The sequence below is a fragment of the Squalius cephalus genome (assembly GCF_949319135.1).
Source record: "Squalius cephalus genome assembly, chromosome: 5".
Taxonomy (NCBI): Eukaryota; Metazoa; Chordata; class Actinopteri; order Cypriniformes; family Leuciscidae; genus Squalius; species Squalius cephalus.
This window is the reverse complement of record NC_137126.1, coordinates 11,553,777-11,574,216: the sequence shown is the minus strand read 5'-3', so window position 1 is coordinate 11,574,216 and position 20,440 is coordinate 11,553,777. Positions and strand designations below refer to the sequence as shown.

Below are 20,440 nucleotides of genomic sequence, written 5' to 3'. Positions count from 1 at the left end.
GAAGCTTGTTTGGATCTTTACCACATATTAACGTTAATTTGTCAATTTCGCGCTCTTTCCTGCTTACTAAATCCTTCTCTATATGATTTAGCAGCTTCCACATGTTTTTTCCATGGTTTAGATATCATAAATTAGTGTAACAATGTGTTCAGTAGTGCATAAACAGTGCAATCCATGCTGTTGTTTACATCCGAGTATCTCCAATATGGCCGTGCATCCGTGTAACTGACCAAACTGTGATGTAGGTGCAAACACTATTGTATACTTTATGCTTCAGCTGAATTTGAATTTGTCTAATTTTTTTATGAAGTTTGCATCACTGATTCTGTTATTTTCCTGTTTATTTATGTGAAGCATGACTTTTGATCAATTTAAAATATGTAAGATTTTAAATGAATGTCGAATGATTGAAAAATAATGAAAAACAACTACAAATAAGTATGCAGCTCAATGTACAGCAAGCAGATGTTTTCAGAAAGCACACTAATTATGATCTACCCATCACTGTTTAATATAATAATGCCATGACTGTAAGTTAGGCCTGTTATCCAGCGTTCCCAGTGTTTCTTGTTTGCTCTAGGAGCACACAGTGCACCTGTAGAAACTGATAGTACTGTAATTGGAGATGATGTGCCTCAGGCAACAGATGCAGTGGAGCCATCGCAGTGGAATAGCGCTCACACAGTCAAACTAGGTCCTTTAGGAAATTTTTACAATCATTTTGACAATCCAGTCTGTTGTAGACAATTTCAAATAGCTTTTTAATGAGAACCTTTCAATGAGGAGTGTGATCAGACCAATACTTCTGCATGAAGCAGAGATCATAACCATCTGAAGATGACACCAACAGCACTTTTTCTATATGCAATTTTTCTTGGGATTGGACTCCAATGTGTCCAGACGAGATTATTCACAAACCGTTGGGCGGTTAAAATGACTGGTGGTCCTGATGCTGCTGATCTTATTGCAGACAAATATGGATTTGTGAATATGGGCCAGGTAAGTACACTGTAAAATGTTTTGCCAGTTAAATGGGTTACACTTTATTTTAATTGTCCACGTTATACATTCTACTAACTATAAGTAACTTTGCAACTACATGTCAACTAACTCTCATTTGCGTATTAGAAGACTGTACTCAGAAAATAAAGTACATAATTATACCTTTAGGGGTACAATGGCTTGTCACTGGGGCTGTACCCTCAAGGGTACAATATTGTACCTTAACCTTTAAAAGAAAATGGTACATATATGTATGCTTTTATGTATATGTACATATAACATATATGTACCTTGAGGTCCAATAATAAGCCCTATGGGGTACGTTAATGTAGATTGTACCTTGGGGGACAGAAATGGACTCCTACTGTACCCCTATTTCTGAGAGTGGTAAACTGTTTGGTTAGGGTTCAGGTCAGTAGAATAAGTCGACATGTATTTGCAAAGTATAGTCAGTAGAATGTATGTTGGGTAACTTTCAAAATAAAGTGTTATCATTAAATGTTTCATGTGGCAGCATCTTGTAACAATTGAGATGTTTCACTTCTATATAAGTGGGTGTTATCACATTTATTATAACTTTGTATGTATTGTGTCCTGCTTTAAATTCTTATTATACGTCTGAATGGCCTAAATATTGTGCGATTTATCAACCAAGACAGTATGCTATTATGTCTTCATGTTTTCTGTAAAATCCCAGAATTGCAACTGCAGCTTTTCATCACAAAAGTACAGTGGTGATACTATGATACAGTGATGGTCACATATGGTAATAACATGGTACTTTGTTATATATTATGGAATTCTCATGCTATTCAAGTCAAGTCAAGTCAAGACTTATTGTCATTGAAATTGGAAGATGTTGTTCCACCAGGTGCAGTTTTTGCCAGGACAAAACTTCATAGACAAACTAATATTTTTATTGCACCAACTATGTAAACAAACTGTGGTTCCTTTTTACTTTTTTCTTTCAAACTAGTCTTTCATTATAACCAGACCCATATCTCTGGGTCACTGGCTCTTGTATAATAAATGTGTTTAACCATGCAAGACGAGCTCCTAACCTTGATGGCATCTTATACCCTACTTCAGTTAGTTAACCAACTGGCACACTTTCTTTGTCCCCTTACTGCACAAATAAGTATAGCAGCGGTACATTTAAGAGAGAATTAAATGTAACTGGATGCTCATGGAGATGTAAATAAATGTAATTTTCAAAAAAAAAAAAAAAGAGAGAGAAAAGAAAAAGGTGTGCATAAATGCACTTGAAATGGACAATCAAAGTCTATAGGGCATCTACTGTACACTTGCCCCACAGACCACTGTAAGTGTAATTCAAACACTGCTATTCAAAAACTGTATTTTGAAAGAAATTAATACTTTAATTCAGCAGGGATTCATTAAAATGATCAAAAGTGACAGTAAAGTAAATTTTAATGTTACAAAAGATTTCTATTTCTTTTGAACTTTCTTTTCATCAAAGAATCCAATAAGAAAAATGTATCATGGTTTATACAAAAATATTAAGTAGCACAACTGTTTTCAACTCTGATAATAACAAGTAACGTTTCTTAAGCATTAGAATGATTTCTGAAGGATCATGTGCCACTGGATTAATGGCTGCTGGAAATTCAGCTTTGCCATCAAAGAAATAAATTAGAAATCAGAAAATATATTAAAACAGAAAACATTTATTTTATATTGTAATAATATTTGACTATATTATTGTGTTTACTGTATTTTTGATCAAATAAATGCAGCCTTGATTTCTTTCAAAATCATTACAAAAAAAATATTTAAAAAGATGCTGTCAGTATAGGGCTAAACTTGGAATATTCCTTTAATATTACTTTTAGGTCATTTTGAATCCCAATGGTTTGTTGTGCAATGCATCATGGGATTTATTTGGCCCACAGTCTCTATTTGGGTTTTTTGCTCTGTGTGATTAGTTTATGTCGCTTTGTGTCATTGAGCACATTTTCAGTGTTAACAAGGAAACTGACTTCCCACTCTCAGTCAATGAAATGTGTAACTGCCGTCACCTGTGGAGCTTTTTAGTTCCTGGTAAATCTGGTATGTCTTCAGCCAACATCATAACGTCAAGGCACAGGGTGTCAAAGAGATATCAGCAGCCAAAGTTTAAGCTCAGCTGAATCGTGCAGTGCTAGCTCAGGTTGCCTCTGATGGTAAGTCTATCAGCGGTGTAGAATAACCCTTTTGTTGTTTCGTAGGCATACGTCAGGGATGGATACATAATTTATATCTCTGTCAGTCACACCTGAGCAGCGGCTAAAACAATCTTCTTCCCCTTGTGCCTCTGCAGATAGGTGGGCTAGTGGACCATTACCAGTTTCAGCACAGAGGAACCATCAAAAGGTCCACTATTAAAAGCAGAGGGAACCACAGTCTCATCACCACGGAGACCAAGGTACAAGGATCATATACCTTCAGTCACAGAGACACCACTGAATAGTTAATAAGTTAGACTACACCACCCTATAAACACCACACACACTTACCAAAACAGATTAAGACAGCGGTACGCCAAACCACACGGATGCATTCTTAAACTTGCCAAAAACGAAAAATTATTCTTAATGAATATTTCATTTAATTGACTGTGGTTTGTGAAGCATGTTATGTATGATGTAGAACATCATAAATATGTTCTGATGCTGAAGGTGGAGTGGATCCAGCAACAGATGGTTCAGAAGAGGGTAAAAAGAACTGACACAATGGACCAAACCCACGCCACCACCTTCAATGATGCCAAGTGGGACAGCATGTGGTACATTGTTAGTATGCAATGCATTACAATCAGCAATTTTATATTCAGATAAAACGCATTATTTAACTGAACCGAACTGCTATGTAAAGCCAATTAATATGTGAAAATATGTACATTTCATTGTATCCTTTAGTTTTAGCATTTATGGTTAACTAAAATATACTTCTAATGAAACTTGAGTCACACTTTAGATTCAAGTCCAATTCTCACTTGTTGTTAAGTTTAGATACTGAGTAGGAATGTGGTAGGATTAAGGGTTGTAAAATACAGTATCATGCAGAATAAAGCATGAATATGTGCTTTATACTAATAAACAGCCAATATCCTAATATGCAATAATAAGCAACTAGTTAATAGTGAGAATTGGACCCTAAACTAAAGTATTACCAAAACTTGTATTAAACATATTTTTAATTACATATTTGTTTTGATTAATTTGCAATTTACATTTAAAATGAATAAATGTGCATAAATGAATAAATGTAAAATACATGACAAGTACATTTAAAATATATTAACTTTAAATGTAATATCAAATAACACTTTACAGTTGAAATCACAGTCAAGTACTTTAGATGTGCTTTAGTATGTTAGTAAACACATCAAAATAAGTGTTCTTCTTTAAGACATGACAAAAGATTATTGAAACATATAACTTAAAATGTACTTTAAAGGTCCCATTCCATGGATTATTTTTATTATTTTATAATGTTTCCAGGGGTGCCCTTATAATGTTAGTATGTTTTTTAGATCAAAAATTGTTATAATTTAAAAATAAAAGGCATATTTCCTAGCCTGATTTCATTCCCTGGTTTGAACACTCTGTTTGAAGGGGCGTGTCTGCTGTGAGACTTCAGTGTAAACGCCCTCTGCTGTGATTGGCTGACATGCTTGCATATGAAATATCTGGCATTACATGTGGAACTATCTGGAAAACTTTTACTATACAGCTATTATACGTTTTTACTATTACAGCTATCTGGATTAGCACTTGATCCAGTAATACTAACACTTTCTCTCTACTACTCTATTCTGTTCTATTAAAAAAAAAAAAAAAAAAAAAAAAAAAATGCGTTTATTTAAACTGAGAAGGGTCATAGCACTTGCATTTTGTTGTCCTACTGCTAGTTTAACTGCTTCTATTGTTCTCATTTGTAAGTCGCTTTGGATAAAAGCGTCTGCTAAATGAATAAATGTAAATGTAAATGTAAATTAACGAATCGTGAGAAGTTTTTTAAGTATTTAGATCTATTCCCATCACATAAAAGGTTGCAGTGATGATGAGCATTAAGCAGATAACGTTAACAGTCTGTTGATCAGACTGAAAAGTCTGATAAGTGATAAGAAAGTGTGATAGTGATAAGAAAGATCTTATCATTGCAACGCAGTTTCTGCACTCTCACTAATGATTTCACTAATGCAAACATGAGGTATATAAATACAGTAAGAGCTTCGTTGTGCAGTGTAACAGCGTCATTGATTTCATAACGAGTTTTGGCAAGAGTCCAGATAAACTCGCGCTGTGTGATTGATAGCTTGGGCGATTGGAAAGGGATTGTTCTTTGATCGCTTTCTGTATATTAATCACAGTTTAAGTAAGATTATTTTCATCCTACTAAGAGAAACGAACGATGTGAAGAGTGATCGCTACTTCCATATTAAATCACTACTTACCGCTTGCTGGAATATAGTTGAAATTGCCCCCTTCGTCAGTATGAAACGCTGAGAGAAGTCTGCTTGATATTATTCCAGGTTAGAAAAACAGTCCGTGGTGAAATGGACAGAGCAAACTAACAACTTCGAATTAAACTTTTGCGGTATCCGATTATAGATAAACATCAACCACGTCTGTTGACATTTCGCCATCAATACGCCTGTGTTCCTGTGGGCGGAGGTTACGGTTCTAGTGACATCATTAAAGAAGGAAGTAGAGGGATGTAGTCCAATCCAGCCGTTTTTTGTAGTCAACTTCTGTTAAATAAAATATCTCGCTTGGCATTGAACTTTGAGCTTTATAATTTTACAGATATTATTTATACTCTAACAACAACATTACACACTAACTAAAGTTTGAAACATGGGATCACATAGAACGGGACCTTTAAAGTAAAACGTTTAAATGGGCATTATTAGAAAGTGTACTTTCTAAAAGTGTGTGTTAAGAAAGATGTCATAAAAGTGTACTCTATATAATTTTTATCTGCAACGACAGTTTTTTTTTTTTTTAAGTAGGCCTATACTTTTAAGATTTGAAGTACAATACAAGTGCACATTCAGTACAATTAAGCACACTTCTTTTTTACAATTTAAGGGACTATAGTGATAACCTGATACATACTAAAACGAGTTATATTTTCCTACTGTTCTATAGCACTGTGATCACAACTGCTTGACTGACATGAACATCCAGGCCGCCTGGCGCAGGGGCTACACTGGGAAAGGGGTTGTTGTCTCCATACTGGATGATGGTATAGAAAGACAGCATCCAGATCTTAAACAAAACTATGTAAGTGCTTTGACATCTTAAGATTATCTGAATCAAATAAATTGGTCACACTTGATATTAGGTGCCTTTAATTACAACGTACTTACGTATGTAAAAAAAAGAAAAAAGAAAGAAAAGTTAGCAACAATGTATTGTGTTAATTCTGTATTGCAAAACACTTTTGCTGCTATTGAGGTAGGATACGGTTAAGGTTAGAGACAGGTTTCTTGGTTTAGGTTTAAGAGTAGGTTAAGGTGTAAGGAAATGGTCAAAAGTGTAATTATAGAGATGGCTGATACAATTCTGATATACTGTATTATATGTTAATAATTATATTAAATATATATTAAAAATAAATGGAAAACAGAAAATGTACACTATCCATTGACAAACCTGGTGGTTTATTTTCTAGTAATCAGTCAAGTGGGAGTTGTTCACTGGTCAATATCAATAATCTCAAATACTGACTGCTTAATTGTCAAGACCAATATATTGGTCTATCAGTAATTTTGATGGTTAAAAATTGTGAGTGAGATATGCAAAGCCCTCATATGTTGTCAGTATGCTGTTTTTGTTTCTGTTACTCTTATTTCCTTTTTGTTTCTGTTTCCTTTGTTACCTTGGTTCTCATTTGCTAGTTCATTTCTATGATTACAGATTACGTTCACCTGTGCCTTGTTTATTTTTTCATTTACCATTGTATTTAATGCTTTTTTTCCTTCTTCTCCTGTGTGCCTATTTTCTAGTGATCATCTTTGTTAGTTTGGGTAAATAAAAAGAAGGCTGCATTTAGATCCTTTTTTTCTCTTCTTTGCCTGACCCGCCATGATGTTATTAATGTGTTATTATATATGTATAAGGATGCACGAGCCAGCTATGATGTTAACGGCAATGATCCTGATCCAACACCACGTTATGATGCCACCAATGAAAACAAGTCAGTCCATTTCCACTGTGACCCAGTGCAGTCTCCATATATGCTGATTTTAAATACATTTTAAAATACAATGCTCCATACAAATACAGGGTTTTCCTTTTCTTTGTGATTTCACTAAAGACATGGAACAAGATGTGCTGGTGTGGTGGCTGCCTCTGCAAACAATTCTCTCTGCATTGTCGGAGTTGCCTACAATGCAAAAATTGGTGGTGAGTTATCAGAAATGTATTTTTATGTTTGCATGTATTATACAACAATAAACATTTACAGAATGAAGTGTGGTGTTCAAAACATAGCCTATGTTCTTGATATCTATGGAGCTGTCCAATCTCCTCCTGTAGGTGTGCGTATGTTGGATGGCGATATGACTGATATGGTGGAAGCCCAATCACTGAGTCTGAGGCAGCAGTATATTGATATCTACAGCTCCAGCTGGGGTCCAGATGATGATGGCAGAACAGTAGATGGCCCTGGCCCTCTTGCCCGGCTCGCTCTGGAGAGTGGCATACGCAAAGTTAGTATGTAGTTTACGGATGGACGGGACTTACCAGCTCTATAGCGACAGTAACTAAGGGGGCGGGTCTTTGCGAACGGTCAAAGTGACCTCTGATTAATACAACCTGAAAAAGTGAAACGACCATGCCATTCAAAATTAACAAAATTTCAATAATTCATCAACCCTTTTATCCAAAACGTGTTTTTGTCTTAACCCTTATTCAGTATGTTAAGCCTTTTCTAAGTATAAAATATTTTAGACCTAGCTGGATGATTTTCCCGGGAAATTGCATACATATGTCACTGTGCGTGTCTCGTCATATCCGTAAATAGAGTGTAGTGTGGGAGTAGCATAGGCAAAGAAGAATATGGATGCATCTAATATCGCATACTGTCTTGAGTAGGTACTTATTTTGAAAAAGTAATTATTTCACAACCACTAAAAAAGTATGTTCTAGTATTAATGTGTGTGTAGTATGAATGTTATCCGGATGTGCTATTCGGCATGTCATTATCATGTTACCTACCAGCTTCAGTAACTTCACTTCACTGCCATTCACAAATCCTCTCCTGTGTCCTCATGGGATAGTAAAGTGTCCATCCAATGCACACTTCAGAATCTCGCCAGAAGAAGTAGGTCATCTGGGTACTTTTTATATTTACATTTACATGCTTTTATCCAAAGCGACTTACAAATGAAGAGAGCAATAGAAGCAGTCAAAAATGATGCTTTATAGCCAAACTGAACTTATTTCCTAAGTGATGAACTTTACATTAAGATCTTTCGAAATTGTTTTTGTTTATAGTAAAAAAAAGGGTTGACACCCAGCATTCAAAAGAAGGTCTACTCTCCTGTTATTATTTTTCATCATGTCCTTTTATTCTTTTAGGTGAATAATTCATTTAAATGTTGCAAGCAAAATAACTGAAAAAATAAATAAATAAAAAATAAGCAGTAAAAATCCATACAGTAAAAATCCATTAACAAATTTACTGATATATCGCTTGAGACTTACTAATAAAAATATTAAGATTAAACTTTATTTGGAGTACTTCTTTATTGCAAAAAAAAAAAAAGCCTAAAATGTGTTTCAATATCACTAATAGTAAGGACAGTATGATCACTAAAAAAATCATTCTTTAAATGCAAGATATTTAAAGTGTACCTAAAGTATACTTGCAATAGTTCCATTTTAGCACAATCAAATATACTTAAGTATATCTTTAGTTGGACCTCGGCACTATTTCTGGATAACTAAAGTGCATTAAGTACAAAATTAGTCGTTCCAATTTAGCAGACTTTATGTAAATCAATTTAGTATACCGAAAGTACAATTGCAGGCTATTTAAATTAAGTACATACATATGTAAATGTATTACAGTATACTTAGCATAAAATAATTGTATTTCAAATACATTTTAGTACATTTATTTTTCACGATTCCTTTTTGCTTCTCAGGGCAGAAAGGGCCGTGGCTCCATTTTTGTGTGGGCATCAGGAAATGGTGGGCAGAGTCAAGACCACTGCTCATGTGACGGTTACACCAACAGCATTTACACCATCTCAGTAGGCAGCACCACTCAGAATGGACAAAAGCCATGGTACCTGGAGGAGTGCTCGTCTACTCTGTCCACCACCTACAGCAGTGGAGACAGCCACAGCCTGGGAGTTGTGAGTTACTCAATCAGTGTTTGTTTGCTATGTGGGAAATTGGTCGTTTTTCCTCACTGGACCCGTACATATGTGTGATTTCAGGTGACAACAGATCTGAGGCAGCGTTGCACTGATGAGCACTCTGGCACTTCAGCATCAGCCCCCATGGCTGCAGGAATCATCGCCCTCACGTTGGAGGCAAAGTAAGCAGTCAAGTCTAGTTTATTTGTGCTCTGTCTGTTAGATGTATCATCTTTCTGTTAGATCTGGAAAGCACTTTGTGGTCAAATCAAGTGTAGCGTTTTCAAACCTGAGGTTCTATCAAATGGCGAGGGTAAAACACTTATCTTGGATCACCACATTTCAGACACTTTCCCCTGGTTTCACAGACAGGGCTTAAGACTAGTCCTAGACTAAAATGTAAGTCTGAGCTGTTTCCACTGAAATAAACTTGCACTGACTGATCTTAAAAATATATCAGTGCCTTTTTTGTTTTAAGATGCACATCGGTAATGTTTTTTTCTAAGCATGTTTATAAAAATTACTTAAATGTCCTAATTGATCTATGGTCTATCCTGGCTTAGTCTAAGCCCTGTCTGTGAAACCGGGCCTTAGATTCTTTCAATTGGTTCAGAGCTGAATTCTGTCATTGCTGCTCATGGGCCTTCAGTTCCACATACAGGTTTTATTGAGCCAATCATGTCTGTAGGACAAATTATTTACTACCATCCCTTTTAAGCATGTGATGAATAAACTCATTTCTTTGTTCTTCGTCCTCAGTCCAGCTCTGACCTGGAGGGATGTTCAGCACATCATAGTGAAAACTTCACGTCGTGGTCACCTGAGCGCCTCAGACTGGCAGAGCAATGGAGCTGGATATGATGGTAGACTAAAATAAGCTTGTATATTAAAAATCACTTATTCAACATCTATTCAGTTTAGCTTAAAAACCAATTTAAATAGTGTACCAGCACAATTTTACTGTTAAGTGGATTTACGGAAACCCACACATAACAAAAACAAGACATCATGCCCACAAATAGTGATTGAACGATATAGATTTTTTTATGGCCGACCATTATTAAGTATGTTCAAGTACTGGTTCAATTAAATGATTTTACTGCATACTCAGAACCAAAAATAACTTCATGACAACAATGATAGACTGATGACAGTCCCAAACCCTAACCTGAGCTATGACATGAAATATCACAGTATAAGTTGCTTGCAAAGATGTGTATTTAATGGCCTTCAATGAAGACAGATACTTTTAGATCTGTATGGTGTAGTTACAGCATCTATCAGCAGAGACTCCACAGCATACATTAAGTATGCCCACATACTTTTAGTAGTGAGTAATAAAGGGTTAATTCATCCAAAAATGACTCATCAATTACTCACCCTCATATCGTTTCAAACCCATAACACTTTCGTTCATCTTTGAAATGAAGATATTTTGAAGAGCTTTCTGTCCCTCCATTGACAGTCCACGCAACTACCACTTTGTCGATTCAAAAAGTTCATAAAGAGATTGAAAACGAATCCACATGAATTGAGTGGTTTACAGTAGTCCAAATTTTCTGAAGAGACACGATCGCTTTATACGATGAACAGTTTGAATTTACGCTTTTATTCACATATAAACATTGATCACCGAACATAAATAAAAGTTCAACCGCACATGCTTGATGCACAAGAACAAACCTCATTGTTTCTTGCGGAAGCTCAAACGTGCTGCGTAACACAAGAGAATGAACTCTATTGGTTCTCGCACGTCAAACAATCATGCTTGAGCTTCTGTATCTGATGTGTGCGTTGATGAATAAAAGCCTAAATTCAATCTGTTCATCATATAAAGTGATTGTGTCTCTTCAGAAAATTGGGAATAAACCTCTCAATTCATATGGATTAGTTTAATGATCTCTTGATTCATTTTTTTAATCGTCTAATTGGTAGTTGCGTGGACTGTCAATGGAGGGACAGAAATCTCTCAATTGTGTTTCGAAGATGAACGAAAAACATGAGGATGAGTAAATGATGACAGAATTTTGTCTGAACTAACCTTTTAATAGTTGCAAAGGAAATGAAGTGTGCTCTCAATAGCAGTATGTAATAAACTGTACCATCACTGGCTCTTGTGCAGTTAGTCACCTTTATGGGTTTGGCTTGATGGATGCTGAAGCCATGGTGAAGGAAGCAGAGACCTGGAAGCAGGTGCCCCCTCAACACATATGTGAGCAAAACATAGTCCAGAATGGAAGGTAACTGTTTGATCGAAATCCTTGTACTTTCTCACTGATGATTCCAAACTGCTGTAGCGTTCCTGTATTCATACTAACGTACTTTCTTTACAAAACTGTCTTTACTACAACTGTAGTGGTACCATGCTGCAGTGACAGTGGCCGAAATTATTAGAACACGTGACAGAACATTTGTTTGCCTCCAAAACATGATTTAATTTCATAATGTTCATGAAACTTGCAGATGGTTACTCTGAACACAACAAATATCAGATGAAGTGAGTCGTACTGTTTTTATCCACTTTTAACTTTAGTATTTTGTATGTTCACCTTTTGCAGCAATTACAGCAGCAGATCTCTCTGGCATAGTGTCAATATATTTCCTGAGAACTTCAACACTAATGTTATCCCATGCCTTCTGCAACTGAAGCCAGAGGCTTTCCTTTGAAAGTACAATAGATCTGTCCAGTTTATTTTCCAACTCATCCCAAATTTTCTCAATGGGGTTTAGGTCCAGACTTTGACGGGTCCAGTCCATAATTTTCACTGTTCCAGCAGATTCCTTCCGTTGCAGGTAGTTCCGGCAATAGTTAGAAGAATGTTTAGGGTCATTGTCCTCTTGGAAAATAACAGCTGAAACCTCTTAAATATGCCAAGTGTTCTAATAAGTTTGGCCATCACTGTATATATTGGCACGGTATTAAATGATTACCATATTCTTCTACCAATGGTATTTACATTGTATTCCTAGATACTTTATAGAATATATATTTATTTTTGTTAGTCTTATTGACTGAAGATTCACTCAGATTCCCTGTATTTATCTCAGGATCATAAGTCCAGAGAGGGTGTTGAGGTCAGTGTTCAAGTCCTCAGGCTGCTCTGCTCAGCGTCTGCAGCGGGTGGTCTATCTGGAGCACGTTATTGTACGTGTCACAATCACACATCCTCACCGGGGAGAACTGTCAATCACACTGACATCACCCTCTGGAACCAGATCTCAGCTTCTCTCTAACAGGTACAAATATACTGAGCCAGCTCAGATGGACAGAAATGATCGTAATAACTGTATGATTTATTGAAATACATGATTAATCCTATAAAACCTAATTTAATCATATTTGACGCATACGTTTCTGAGGCTTCTAAATGATCAGTATTATTAAAACCTGTTATACACAATCTTCTACATGGCTTCTGTTGTCTGATTGATAGTTTATACTTTTTAGCAAAGGCTTTTAAGTGTAATTCTATGCCATTATTCAATACGCTCTAAAATCATTACTGATGTTTATAATGTAAACATAAAAATAAATGTTAAATTGTTAGCAATATTTCAACATGAAGACTTACTGGACTAAAGCAACATAGGTTTACTTGATTATCCCATCCCTATGCATCTATTTTAGAAAAATCATGTTAAATTTGAGTTTCAAATATGAAACATCAGGCTTTTGAGGAACGTTTATTTTACATCTCTCAATTATCATTATATTGAATTGAATTATATGCCCTAGATATTGTCTAGCCTAAATATTTAAATATTGTCTAGACATATCATTGGGAGATATAGAGTGAAAACTGACATTTATATGCAGTTTATGTAAGTAGTCTTCTTTATAAATATCAGCAACTGCACCAAATTCCACATTTTTGCTCAGTTTGGTCCTCTGAATAAAACTGTTTTTTCCCTCTTGTATGATCTACATAATGTCATACATCTTATTATATGATTGTGACCCATAAAAGCCTGATGTATCGATTCTCAAAAAAAAAAAAAAAAAAACAAATCATATATGCAAACTTTTTTTATTATTTTGTTTAAAGAATTAATAAACTGTTCCATTTAAAGAAAATCAGACTATTATTTCATGTCTGGCTTAGCGTGTGTTTTATTTTAACTTAATGAATCTGCTTATAAAATACTATCTACAATAGCTAATAAGTTTTTACCTTTTCCCACTAATTCTTTAGGATTATCTGAGTGATTGTTTTAATCATTCTATGGTTATTTCCTGTCAGACCAAATGACCACTCCAGTGAGGGCTTCCTTAAGTGGGAATTCATGACGACTCACTGCTGGGGCGAAAAACCAGCAGGAGACTGGATCCTGGACATCAGAGACACCCCATCTCCACGCAGAAACAGCCGACTCCAAGGTGCCATACCACCTTAACATACTTTAAACTTAACTGTGGTAGAATCCATGGTATATGTACAAAATGTAAACTACAACTATAATAGAATGTAAATTATTTTTCCTTCTCTATTGTTTATATTAGGGAAACTGGTAGAATGGTCCCTGGTGCTTTATGGAACATCCACACACCCATACATGAGACATGAACAGCCCCGCTCTGCCCAGCTGCCTTCTGAAGATGACACCACAGAGGAGTACAATGGTGATTTACCCAATTCTTTAAAAGCATGCTGGCCAAACGACTTTGTATATTATAAATAAAAAATACATTATATGAAGTTTATTTTAAGAAAGTTCGGTAGCATGAGAGGAAGGCTGTATATATAGCTGTCTCTCACCTTCCTAGTTTTCCAGCATCACCTCCACCATCTCTCGGCTGGTATATCCCAACCAGGGATATTGGGGGGAGTACTCTGGCTTTGTGCCAAACTCCAAATTCCAAACCCTCCCCTCGAACAGCACGGCAAATATGCATACTCTTACTCTTTACTTTTAATCTGATCATATGTAAGCCTGAATCTGTGAAAGTGCACTCACAAAATACGTAGACACTTAAGTCACAATTAAAATGCATGTACTGCATTAGATAACAAAATAAATACCAATTAGCATCTGCAGAGATTTGATCAGAATTACAGAATTTAATTTTAATAATATAGTTATTTTTAAATTACTTTTAACCAACTAGGGTCACAATGATTTTTAACGTATGCACGTATATCAGGTGATGTACAAGTCAGTTCTCCGTAAAGTTCATTACACATGGACATGTTACACTAACATTTGACAAAAAGTGTCCAAGTAAGTGTCCAAACGAGTATATTGTTATATTATTTCAAACCTAGCAAACTTTTTGGGTTTGTTTGAAAAGTGATTTTGCTGTTTTTCTTTAAAATAAATGTAACTTGGTTTGATGTTTTATTATCTAATGCTGGAATTCCCAAACCTTTTTGTCAGCTGAACCCCTTAAATGTAAAATATTTACTTAAATTACCCCCTTAAATTTAACAATTCATTCACATGTTCACAGTTTTCTGTGCTACTTCTACTTCTACTTCTGTCTCAACAGTAGCAATATTTCTACTGCTGTGCTGAGACATCCAGACACAAAAAATGCTTTACTGCTGATGGAAAAAAAAGTTACTTTTAAGGGTGTTCACACATGGGTTCACTTTTTACAACCAACTAATGCTACAAGTTACAACTTTTGTTTAGGTGGAATATTGGTGAAAAGCTGTAAATTTATGTCTCCATGAAATCATGTGAATGTATTGTAAAAAAGTAAACCTAGCGCTCATTGCATTCCCAAATGTACACTAAATTCACAACACTTGCAGAGATGGAGTACGTGAGAAGCAGCAATTACTGTGGACCAAGCTGCTCTGAAAACATGCTATTATAATCTGCAAGTGTAAATGAACACAGTGTCACACTTCACTTTGAAACACAAAGCGCAACTGACTGTGGTCTATGCTTAATCAAATCACACCATTTATTTGAATGTTACATTCAATTGAATTAATTATTAGCTTTTCATCAACTCACGAACCCCCATCAGTTCCCTCTTTAACCCATTTTAAGAGCATTTATGTATTTTTAAGTGGGCTTAACTGCCCACTTTTGGGGCCATTGTAAATATAATTCTTTGTGAATACTTTGCTTTATCCCTCTACTCTATATAAGGCTCTTGTGACCCAGAATGTAGTGAGGATGGCTGTGAAGGACCTGGATCCCACCAATGTGTTTCCTGCTTGCACTTTTTCCTAAAGTTCAAAAATAACACACGGTCAGGAATTTTTACTTTTCTCTTCGGTCCTTTCCTTCTTCATAAAAAGTTTACTGATACTACACTAACTCATTTTTCAGGATCTGTGTGTCTGAGTGTCCAGGCGGGTACTGGGGGGATAAGAACAGGTGTAAGAAGTGTTACTCCTTCTGTAAGTCGTGTTTAGGCAGCCGCAGTGATCAGTGCACAGCCTGTAGGTCTGGATACTATCTGAACGAGGAAAAGAACAACTGTGTGACCAGCTGTGAGGATGGCTACTATCTTCACCACGGTAAGAGTGATGCCACCATGCCAATAAGACTGAAAAGCAAGTGGGTTACTTGTTTAAAAAAAGAAACCAAGTACATTACACATTACTCTTAAAGTCCCCCTGTAGTCAATAATTGTATACCTTAAAACTCATCTTTGCTCACCAAAATTACATATTTAAACTTTTTTCCTTGAAAAAAAAAAAAAAAAAAAAAACCTTCATGCCTTAAAATAGCTTGAATGTAACTCTACACCCTTGCCTCATATAGTATACATGGTTCTATAAATATGCAAATTAGCCCCACCTCCACTCAGTCACACCAGAGATCCACTTGAGATTGACGATCACACGTTGACATGTTTGCTTACAAGGTAACCTTGTTACCAAACAAGGTGACGTCAGAAACACCAGCGATTTCAAACCGCAATTTTAAAGAGAAATGACTCAGCAATGGTGTTGACTTATGAATTTGCACATGGTTTGTCTTAAACTAAACTATTAAAAACACCACATAGACATATAATCAACATTAATAGCTTGATTTGCACCACAGGGGGACTTTAAGTAAAAAATAAAGGTTCTTTCTGCTGAAAAATCCAGCATTGCTGGTCAATGCGTCCATGGGAAGACCAGCTGGTGGTGGACCAGCAACACCAGCTCAGTTTTGATTGAGAACAGCATGACTGCTGGTCCACCAACTAGACAGCACTATGCTAACTCTAACCAGCATTAACCAGCCTGGACCAACATGGACTTCGTCCTATAGCTGGATTTTTCAGTGTGGCTTATTGGCATCTATGGTTCCATGAAGAACCTTTAACATCCATGGAAACTTTAGAGGTTCTTTAGATTATAAAAATTTTCTTTTAAGAACTGCTGACTGAAATGTTTTTTTGTGGTACCCAAAATTGTTGTTCTGTGGCAGGGATATATATATAGATTTTCTGTGATGTGCCTGGTTAGGACACACCTTTTGATTTATTCTGTGTTAATGAATGTTTTTTTTTTGATGCAGAGGAAAACGTGTGTAGGAAGTGTAATATTGAGAACTGTATGAAATGCACCTCAGCCTCCATTTGCACAGAGTGCTCTGAGGGCACAAGGTAATATATTTTTATTAAATGTTTGAACCCACTGATATTTCATGAGGCAATGTAGCCATGTCAGTTCGCTGTAATGAAAGTTGACTGTTTCTCTCTTCGGCCCTTTCAGTCTTGTGGGCAACAGATGCCAGAAGAGTTGTGAGGTGGGCCATTACTACAGTAAGCTGGAGGACTCATGTGAGCCTTGCCACCCAGCCTGTGCTACATGCAGAGGTGGTCAAAGTACACAACTTCCTTACTTGTGTGAAAGTACAGATACTACTGGTCAAATATTACTCCATTACAAGTAAAAGTTGTAGAGACCGATTTTTACTTGAATAAAAGGACAGAAGTACTTGTTTTTAAAAGTTCTTGAGTATCAAAAGTAAAAAGTAAATGTCAATGCATTGTTTTATTATTGTTGCATTGTTATAGTACCTCATGCCTCTGAAGCAACCTAGTGAATACACTGACCAGTTTTTAGTATGTATGGAATTAAGAGCTTTTAGAATGTTACAAAACCTATAGAAATTAAACAACTGAATTGATTAAAAAGGCTGCCATAATCATCTTAATTTTATCTATTTAACACTCCTACCAACCCCACAAAAAAGTTAACATCTACACTATGTGTATCCATTCATGCACATTTGAAACAAGTGGTCTGTAAATACAGACTGATCAGAAAAAAAGAAGAAAAAAAAAACTGTTTTAGCCAACTGAGATTTCAGGAGATTAAGGTTAGAATCATTTTCCGGTAGTACTACAACACACCGTGAGTGCACTGTATATTAGCACCGTTTGTTCTTTGCGATCTGATTGTTTGGAACAGTAGCATGTGATGAAACAACTGAATTCTGTCATAATCTGAAACCAGTGGGATCAAACAAGAATCCTTAAAAAATCAAATAAAAGTTCAATCCAAATAATTTTTAAACTGAATTTCAGTTTATAGTATGTTCATGGTTTCTTAAAGGATTCTCATTCAGGATTAGTTCCAAATCATGATATACTGTAAATTCTATTAGCAATCAGCATTCCTTTAGCATCTTGTAATTGTGGAATTGTAGGGCATCATAAGATTTCTTTCCTTGAAATGATTTATTTTAACTATTACACTCTAATACTCTTATCAAACAAGGGTAAAAACAAATCTGTGGAAATTCTTGTGTTCACTATTTATAATATCCAAGAATGTGATCAAATTCCAACAGCAATCCTGTACAGGAACTTTTGACATGGACATTTTGTGTTTTTAACTGATGTGAGTTTGTTTTCATGTCTTTGTACAGCTGCAGGTCTAGAGTTATGTAATCGCTGTGCTGAAGGCTACCTGATGGAGAACTGGAGATGTGTGTCCTCCTGCAGTCAAGGTTTCTACGCTGTACAACCGAACTCTGACAGCACAGACACTCAGAGCACCTGTGAGAGGTGTGTGTGTGTGTGTGTGTGTGTGTGTGTGTGTGTGTGTGTGTGTGTGTGTGTGTGTGTGTGTGTGTGTGTGTGTGTGTGTGTGTGTGTGTGTGTGTGTGTGTGCTACAACCTCTCATCTCTTCAACATGTATCAACTTCTCTTACCACTAGTTTGATTCTGTGTGTATATGTGCAGGTGTGATGTGAGTTGTCTGGCCTGTGTCGGTCCGGGTAAAGGAAACTGCAGTGAGTGTGTAGATGGACACGCACTTCAGGATGGCATGTGTGTTCTCAGCCACAACTGTGGTGATGGTAAGTTCTGGTTCTTTCAACCAGAGTATGCAACCTGTTGATGCAAAGTACTGTAAAGTTGTTGTAACACTATCAGATATAATTGCAATGAATTTATTTTTGTGTTTAAAGGGGAATATCAGGATGAGAGTGGAGAGTGTCAGTCATGTGATGTGTCCTGTCATAAATGTAAAGGTCCAAAGAGTGAGGACTGTCTCAGCTGCTCCAACACACAGTAAGACACCGTTTTTCAACAGTTATTTACCTGCTGAAAAGACTCCATTGCTTGTCCCAAGCATGGGATGCTGTTGGCCAGGCTTTTTAAAATCGGCATATCAGAATATTTTTTTCAAGGATCTTGTGACTGTCAGGGTTATGTTCAGTTTCTGTTTGGCTGACCCAGTTTTCCAATGTGTTACATTGATTGTTAAGTGGTTGTACATTCTCCTAGATTTTCTCCTGTTTGGTGTGTTGAGTATTATATTAAAAGTCTGCTTGAGTATCTCGTACATCGTGTGCTTAATTACAGCCACCTGCCAGAGACAGTGACATTGAAGACTGGATTAATGGCTGCTGAAAATCTAGCTTTTTCCACCACAGGAAAAAATGACATTTTAAAATGTATTCAAATATAAAATAGTTATATTAAATTGCAACAATATTTTACAATATTTCAGTTTTACTGTATTTTTCATCAAATAAATGCGCCATTGGTGAGCATAAGAGACTTCTTCAAAAACATTAAAAATAATGTAATTGTTACAAACATTTAGTTATTTATTGGAGAAGTTTTTAATATCTTGGCAAAGTAAAGAAGGAATATATGTTGTTATTGTTACTTTTACAGGAGATATTCACAATATGAATTGTGAAAAGTGATTTGCTGGGTCACAGGAGACGAGAATAGAGAGAAACGTTTGGTCATTCAGTCAGTTACCAGTACAAACAAAAGTCATTTTCTAATAATGTACATTTCCTCTGTACTGCTCTTGTAGATGGCTGGATGAGGGACGTTGTGTGGTCAGCTGCTCAAATGGGAAATACCCATCCAATGGACAGTGCCACCTCTGTGACCACACCTGTGCCCAGTGCCTTGATGCTGGCCCTGCTAACTGTACCAGCTGTGATACAGGTCAAGATTCATTTCTCATCCTTAGTCCAAATTGCTGCTGTTCCAATAACTCAACCAAATTGTGCAACTTTATCCACTTGTTAGTCGTGACATATGAAAAAGCCGTTTATGAGCACTATATTTTAAGCACATATTTTAACACTTTAAGTATTAAAAAAACATGGTTTAACATGGATAAACCAATTAATCTTATTTCTAAGAGCTCCAAAATGAAAACTTGCCAAGCACCAAGTGTGAGTAAAAAATGGGCTTCATAATACAGTCTGACATTTGCTGTTCAGACTTAAAGGGGACCTATTATGCCCCTTTTCACAAGATGTAAAATAATTCTCTGATGTCCCCAGAGTGTGTATGTGAAGTTTTAGCTCAAAATACCCAACAGAATTTTATTTACAGCACGTTTAAATCATCATTTTTTGAGTCTGTGAAAAACGCACTGTTTTAGTGCTTCTCCTTTAAATGCTAATGAGCTGCTGGTTCACGGGACAGGGGGCGGAGCCTAAGCAGCCGCGATCAGAGCCAGAGAACAGTAAAGATGATAATAATAAAACAGACAGTCACAGTAATGGTGTTCATTTCGACCATAAAAATGCCTACAGAGTCAGAGAATATATGCTGTACGGAGTTGGAAAAGGTATAGTTTAGTTTAATTACGATTATAACCTATTTGGCATTGCTTGTATACACT

The 20,440-nt window shown here is 36.1% G+C and overlaps 1 protein-coding gene across 1 annotated transcript in view; it reads left to right on the top strand.

Annotated features, from left to right (window-relative positions):
- The first annotated feature begins 649 nt into the window (after positions 1-649).
- The window catches only part of pcsk5a (proprotein convertase subtilisin/kexin type 5a), a 39,476-nt gene continuing 19,685 nt past the window's right edge, over positions 650-20,440 (top strand). The window contains exons 1-22 of the mRNA XM_079872658.1: positions 650-999; positions 3,323-3,427; positions 3,681-3,794; positions 6,159-6,293; positions 7,133-7,209; positions 7,330-7,418; positions 7,551-7,723; positions 9,164-9,376; positions 9,461-9,561; positions 10,139-10,242; positions 11,502-11,619; positions 12,428-12,616; positions 13,621-13,757; positions 13,881-14,000; positions 15,482-15,584; positions 15,665-15,855; positions 16,850-16,937; positions 17,047-17,150; positions 18,209-18,347; positions 18,526-18,641; positions 18,753-18,855; positions 19,616-19,752. Of these exons, the coding sequence (XP_079728784.1) occupies positions 838-999; positions 3,323-3,427; positions 3,681-3,794; positions 6,159-6,293; positions 7,133-7,209; positions 7,330-7,418; positions 7,551-7,723; positions 9,164-9,376; positions 9,461-9,561; positions 10,139-10,242; positions 11,502-11,619; positions 12,428-12,616; positions 13,621-13,757; positions 13,881-14,000; positions 15,482-15,584; positions 15,665-15,855; positions 16,850-16,937; positions 17,047-17,150; positions 18,209-18,347; positions 18,526-18,641; positions 18,753-18,855; positions 19,616-19,752 (2,818 nt within the window). The 5' untranslated portion in view covers positions 650-837. The remainder of the gene's footprint in view (positions 1,000-3,322; positions 3,428-3,680; positions 3,795-6,158; positions 6,294-7,132; positions 7,210-7,329; positions 7,419-7,550; positions 7,724-9,163; positions 9,377-9,460; positions 9,562-10,138; positions 10,243-11,501; positions 11,620-12,427; positions 12,617-13,620; positions 13,758-13,880; positions 14,001-15,481; positions 15,585-15,664; positions 15,856-16,849; positions 16,938-17,046; positions 17,151-18,208; positions 18,348-18,525; positions 18,642-18,752; positions 18,856-19,615; positions 19,753-20,440) is intronic.